General features: G+C 48.1%; 1 protein-coding gene across 1 annotated transcript; it reads left to right on the forward strand.

Annotated features, from left to right (window-relative positions):
- The first annotated feature begins 6 nt into the window (after positions 1–6).
- Positions 7–5,101, forward strand: LOC145718172 (zinc finger protein 395-like). The gene is made up of 4 exons (XM_081809634.1): positions 7–267; positions 1,690–1,922; positions 3,933–4,042; positions 4,214–5,101. Exons 1-4 carry the CDS (start codon positions 34–36, stop codon positions 4,249–4,251), a joined length of 615 nt encoding a protein of 204 aa, XP_081665760.1. The 5' UTR covers positions 7–33; the 3' UTR covers positions 4,252–5,101.
- Positions 5,102–6,701: the final 1,600 nt, after the last annotated feature.

The following is a 6,701-nucleotide window of genomic DNA, read 5'->3' on the forward strand; positions in this document are numbered from 1 at the left end:
TGTCCCCTTTGCCTCACCAGGAAAGGCAGCAGCATGGCCAGCGTGCTGTCCCGGCGCCTTGGGAAGCGGTCCCTCCTGGGAGCCCGCGTGTTGGGGCCCCCCGGGGCTGCCCCACCCTCAGAGCCTCAGACTGAGCTGCTGGAAGGGGCGGCTCCCCAGCACTTCCTCGCCTCCAAGGACACGTCCTGCCAGGAGCAGCCCAAGGAAATCCTCAAGGCTCCTGGCACCTCAGGCCTCCAGCAAGTGGCCTTTCAGCCTGGGCAGAAGGTAGGTTGATCCCCGAGTGGACAGGTGTCTGATCTTTCCAGGCTTGGGGCTGGCAGGCCAGAAACTCACTGGGCACCAGTTTGTGCACAGACCTTTTACTTGCAGCTGTGGGGCCCTTGGGAAGCAGCTTCCCTAGAGTATGAGCCATCATTAGCAGACCCAGGGTTCCTCCGTGACAGTGCTGTCTGGCATCTCTTATTTCAGACTTAGGCCTACTCAAAGCCTCAGTTCAAAGCGTGACAAGGGCTCAGTTTCTCAATCTGCCTCCGTTTCCAACTTGACCAAACAAGAATCTTAGGCTTGTAAGAGACAGATAATATTGCATCTTTGAATTGCCTTTAGACATTTTCAAGAGGCAAAGGTGTTTAATCAGAATGACATTTGGATTTTCTTTTCCAGTGTTCCCTCCCCTTGTGGCAGGGCCCAGTCATCCCCTGTCCCTGATATAATCACTAGGTCCAAGTGCATTGCCTTCTCAAGGGCCCATAGAGACTCTACCTTCTGTCTCCTGCTGAGGCTTGTGTTGTCCAGGCCTTTCTTCCCATGATATAAGGTGACCTGCCAACTGCTAGGCACCCCTTGAGAGTGGGCAGCTTACTTCTCCTCCCCTACCGTCTTGTCCCCAGGTAGACTTAGAATTCTCTGAAGGGAAAAATGCAGGGTTGATCTATTCAAGGTCATAGTTGGGGATATATATAGGCAGCAGATATATAGGACTTCAAGAGCAAGACAGAGCAAGTCATCAGGAGGGTGGATATAGATTCCAAATTCATTTGGTTAGAGAATTTAATCCATTTACATTTTAAGTAATTATTGATAGGTAAGTACTTCCTATTTTGTTAATTGTTTTCTGACTCTTTTGTAGTTCCTTTGTTCCTCTCTTGCTGTCTTCCCTTGTGAGTTGATTTTTTTTTTTTTTTTGTAGTCCTATGCTTTGATTCCTTTTTCTTTATCTTTTGTGTATCTACTAGAGGTTTTTTCTCTCTGGTTACCATGAAGCTTACAGAAAACATCTTTTTCTCCCTGGTTACCATCAAAAAGAATTTCACCCCTTCAACCTTAAATTAAAATTAGTAGTTTTTCATGATGAGAGACAGGAAAAAATGGTTCGATCAGGAGTCCGCAGACTTGTTCTGAGTGGGCCAGGCAGTAACTTTAATTGTACACAGATTCCAATATCAGAAAAAAGTTCCAGAAACTGGCACGTTTGCTTTATCTAGAGAGGTTATAAGGCTCTGTTTTGGGAAGAACTGATCCACTATGGCTAATTTGGGTGCTCAGGTGGGAAGCAGGTACCTGGGAGCATCTGCTTGAATAAAAAATGAGTCAGAGACGCAGGTGGATCCTGGCTCTCAGAACTGGGGCATATGATGTAAGAACTACCACGTACTGACCACTGGTTGCTCTTTTTCTCCCCCTCAGGTTTATGTGTGGTATGGGGGTCAGGAGTGCACAGGACTGGTGGATCAGCATAGTTGGGCGGAGGATAAGGTGACTGTCTGGCTTTTGGATCAGAAGTTACAAATCTGCTGTAAAGCGGAGGAGGTGTGGCTGGCTGAGCTGCAGGGCCCCATGCCCCAGGCACCTCCTCCCGAGCAGGGAACCCAGGCACCAGCCTACAGGCCTGTCTCCAGGAACATCGATGTCCCAAAGAGGTTTGTGTGGGAGCCCCTGGGCTCTGGGCTCTGAAAGTCGTATGGGTGGTGAGGTATGGGGTTGTGGGCTGGCTTGTGATGGAGAAGGAACATGAAAGACCTAGGTGTCTAGTTGTCAAGATACTGGGCAAATGGGATACAGAGAGGGGGGCATCCTGTAAAAAAAACAAAACCCAGAATGGGATCTTTTCTTCCCTGTGGCTCTGTTATGGGTAGTACATCTTTGGTGTGGCCAAGGGCTATTTCCCCCCTTCATCCTTAAATTAAGATTAGTAGTTTTTCATGATGAGAGACAGGAAAAAATGGCTTTGATCAGGAGTCCGCAGACTTGTTCTGAGCGGGCCAGGCAGTAAGTCACGTTGCTTTGCAAGCTAGATCGTCTTTGTCCTGGCAGCTCAGCTCCGCTGATGACACATAAACACGGGCATGCTTGCGCCCCAACAAAACGTTCTTACGGACACGCAGATTGTAATTTTATGTAATCTTCACGCGTCACGTATCAAGAGATAATTCTTTTTGATTTTTAAAACCATATAAAAATCATGCCGTTCTTCGCTTACGAGTCATATAAAAACAGGCAGCAGGGCATGTTGGCCCACAACCCACAGATTGCTGAGCCCTGGCTTAGTTATTCAAAACCGTCGATGAGTGAAGGATGTATATATTGCTTTAAAATTTTATGATACAATTTTTCCCTGAGAATATATATCTGCCTCCTAATTTCTATATTATGTACTGTAGTGTACATTGATCTTTTTAGATCAAGAGGGAAAATCAGGATGTGCAAGCGGTTAGGCCCCATTCCACCTCTCCTGCTGTGTTTGTCTGTGGGTACTACTGATACAGTGTATCCAGGGTCTTCAGACCAGACCAGAGCCATAATTTTTTTTTTTTTTAAGATTTTATTTATTTATTTGACAGAGAGAGACCCAGCGAGAGAGGGAACACAAGCAGGGGGAGAGGGAGAGGGAGAAGCAGGCTTCCCGCTGAGCAGGGAGCCCGATGCAGGGCTCCATCCCAGGACCCTGGGATCATGACCTGAGCCGAAGGCGGGCGCTTAACGACTGAGCCACCCAGGCGTCCCTGAGAGCAATAATTTTTTGATTGTGAATTCAGTGGAGTGCCGGCAAAGAAATTGTTTTGCTGTTCTACGGAAATAAATATTCAAAGATCACACAAAAAAGGGGATGCTAATTTGTTTAGTATATTACAAGTCTTGGTTTAACTTCTTCCCACCCAGTCGCATATTTCAGTGGATCTGAATAGTGAAGAATGAATTAATACAACCCTTTGAAATAGACGAGCCACCTAGAAATTTATTTCAGAATAACTTTTCATACTTTAGTGGTAACTTACAGACAGCTCTAAGTTTACGTCCACATAATGTAACTTTATATGGGTTTTTAAAAAATTATACGTAAAATTTTATAGAACTCTGCTGTGGAAAGCATTAAGGTTTACACCAGGAGATTTATTTTAGTGTTTCTGGTTTACTTGCTCATTGGCTTGTGTACTAGATTCAGAAGCCATCAGAATACCTCATCATTTTTCTCAGGGGAGGGGAAAGGAACTGGTTAGTGTAATTGCTCCCTCTTCAATTTAAATAGAAGACGGGGAAAGGAAGGTAATTTTAGTGCTTTTGAATTCCAGCAGGCATCTTTTATGCCCATGGTTGATTTTATGGCTTCGCTCTTCCTTTCTCCCGAACAAAGTTCTGACTTTAAGCCCCAGTGAGAGGTCCGTCGTGAATATAGGGGAGAGTGGAGCTGCCTCCAGGTGTCCGCAGTGGCCTGGGGACCGACCTGCTTGCACCCAGGTTGACTGAGAGTAGAAACGCAATTCCGAATGGGTACTTGTCATGAAGAATGAGGCGAGATCTTAATGCTTTATTTAGCACGCACACTGGCTGATTGGAGTGGGGGCATGGAGGGGACAGTCCAGAAGTGTGAGCCGATCACATGCCCCGCTGTGTCAGGAAGTAACCTTTGGCACTCACCCACTTGAATCCAGGAAGTCCGACGCGGTGGAAATGGATGAGATGATGGCGGCCATGGTGCTGACGTCCCTGTCCTGCAGCCCCGTCGTGCAGAGCCCTCCTGGGGCCGAGGCCAACTTCTCCGGTGAGGAAGGGGGCCCCCTGGCGGCTACTGGGTGTGGCGCAGGCCCGCCCCTCACTGCCTCTGCTTTGACCAGCCCGTTGCCTGGCAGTAGGATTGCCGGGGTCTCTTCTCACTAGCTCCTCAGACTGGCTGAGTGACACTGAGTTAGAGGCTTCCATTCTTTTTCTTCAGCTTCCTCAGCTGGAGAGGAGTTTCCTGGTGCATTGTGAAGATGATTGAGCACGAGGCTGAGCCACACTGGCCGCTCGAGTAAGTTCTTCTGTGGGAGTAAGTGAGCGAGGCACTTTGGTGGGGGCCTGAACAAGGCCAGTCGAGCAATATTTAGTTCACGAAGGGGAAGCTAACAAATGGTCCCCTGGTGGCCTCAGAAGATTCATGCCCCCGTTCCAAGTGCCTACTTCAGCCTTGTAAATCAGTGCGGGCCTACAGGCCAAGGACCTGGAATGCACGAGCTGAAGTCTGTCTAACAAATCGAACTGCTTAATGCAAAGCGATAGTACGATTGCACAGCAAACTTCTGAATTAAAATAAAATCCTTCTGGCGCGATGCCCAAAATACATTATCGGTAACACGGGAGGAAGAAGGGTTGCTGGATGCCAGCAGTTTGACGAGACCGGTAGTGAACCTGGAGTTCTTTCGAAATTCATTACAGGGCTGGCCTGACTTACTCCCAGGGAATAACTTTGTCTCCATTGGTGACATCTAACTGAATTGCGAGCTACCTAAAAGCTTAGGGGAAAATAAGGGTTCGCTCAGAGCGTGTGCCAGGAGGAAAGTGGCCTTTGCAGGTTTCCCTCATGAGGAATTGCCCTGGATGGACAGTGAATTTAAAGGAGCGATGAGGCAGGCTTCCTGTCTTCACCCAGAGCCTGTGGTCAGTGCCGAGGCTGCTAGAGTGAGTCGAGGCAGTTGGGCGGCGCTGCGTTGGCGGAGCTCAGCATCGCACGCCTGCTCCCTTAGTGCTTGGGAGCTGCACAAGCAGAACGGGGGCGGGGAAGGAGTCCGTTGTACGTTTTAGGAAATTCTTTTTTTTTAAAGATTTTATTTATTTATTTGACACAGAGAGAGACAGCGAGAGAGGGAACTCGAGCAGGGGGAGTGGGAGAGGGAGAAGCAGGCTTCCCGCCGAGCAGGGAGCCCGATGCGGGGCTCGATCCCAGGACCCTGGGATCATGACCTGAGCCGAAGGCAGTCGCTTAACCAACTGAGCCACCCAGGTGCCCCCGTTTCAGGAAATTCTACAAGTTTAGGAGACCCAGGAGGTTTGTCAGCAGGAGGAAGGTCAGGAAAGCGTCACAAAGGGAAAGAAAATCATTGACTGCAGTTCGCATCAGGGTGTGTGCGATACGTGTACGTGTCACACATAAATGCTTATTTACACACAGCCCAACACCAGCATATGCACACCTGACTGATAATACGCCTGATCCTGATAGCATAGTTCCCCGTTGGACAAGCACTTTTAATCATCTATTAAAGATTTTTTTCCCATGACAGTATGTTTCCGACCTTATGGTCGAAGTCAGTGGGAAAAGAAGGCTTTCTTGGCAGCTAATGATATTGAAGTATTCTGCAAGGTGAGGTCTATACCTTGCTGTAGTCTTGGGTACGGTTTGCACAGAAACCACCTATTTTCTTTGTTCTCTGTATCGTTAGGCTGGCTGTGTGTGTATGTGTGTGTGTAGAACAGAGGAGATTATAAATATTTCTTAGAAATTCACTGTAAACTCTCATAGCTCTGCATTTGCAGCACAAATGGTGTAGAATACCATTTAACCTTGCCGTAGAAGATCTCGTTGATCTAAGGTAGGGTCATTTATGTTTATCTTATAACTTAGAGATTAACTTACGATACTAAGTGTTTTGTTTTTTTTTAAATTTTTCTTCCTTTGTACGTCAGTTTGCCAGTTTGAGCATTTGAGCCATTTGAACGGTTCCTCTGTGGAAGGCTGCTGTATTGTAGGGTTGGCCTGCTGTTTGACCTAACCGTTTTCTCTAGACTCCTGATAGCACTAGACATAGCATTCCGCTCCCTGACCCTTCTTTCCCCGATGGGTTTCCTGAGTAGACGTGTGTGGGCCCTGGACCCATTGGCCTGTTGGTGGCTCCTGAGTTCTTCCCTGAAGGGCTACCCTGTTTTTTGTCTTTCCCTTAAGATTTATTTATTTGTTTTAGAGAGCGAGAAAGAGAGTGAGCTCGGGGGGTAGGGAGGGGCCGAGGGAGAGGGAGAGAGAGAATCTCAAGCAGACTCCCCGTCGAGCGTGGAGCCTGACATGGGGCTCGATCCCAGGACCCTGAGATCATGACCTGAGTCGAAACCAAGAGTCGGACACTTAACTGACTGAGCCATCCAGGCGCCCCGAAGGGCTATCCTGTGTTAAGCCCTGTGTACATGTTGAAATTGTGGGTTAGGAAGTCCGAGCTTTGAGACTTGACAGTGATACTTAGGGAGGGAGGAGTTCCTCCATACCATTCTGTTTGGGTGGGCTTCTCCTCACATGGAGGAGAGCCTGCGTTGGAAACCTGTAATGCTCAGGGTCTATTTCAGATGTCTGGATGGGCCTAGAAGCAGTTGGGGATCTGGAGCAGGATGAGAGAAAAGCAGTAGGATTTTTATGCTGCCCCAGGGGATGTGGTAGTCGGTCTCAGAATCCAGGG

This window comes from Leptonychotes weddellii, unplaced genomic scaffold (assembly GCF_054177405.1).
Source record: "Leptonychotes weddellii isolate Sample4059 unplaced genomic scaffold, ASM5417740v2 HiC_scaffold_11626, whole genome shotgun sequence".
Taxonomy (NCBI): domain Eukaryota; kingdom Metazoa; phylum Chordata; class Mammalia; order Carnivora; family Phocidae; genus Leptonychotes; species Leptonychotes weddellii.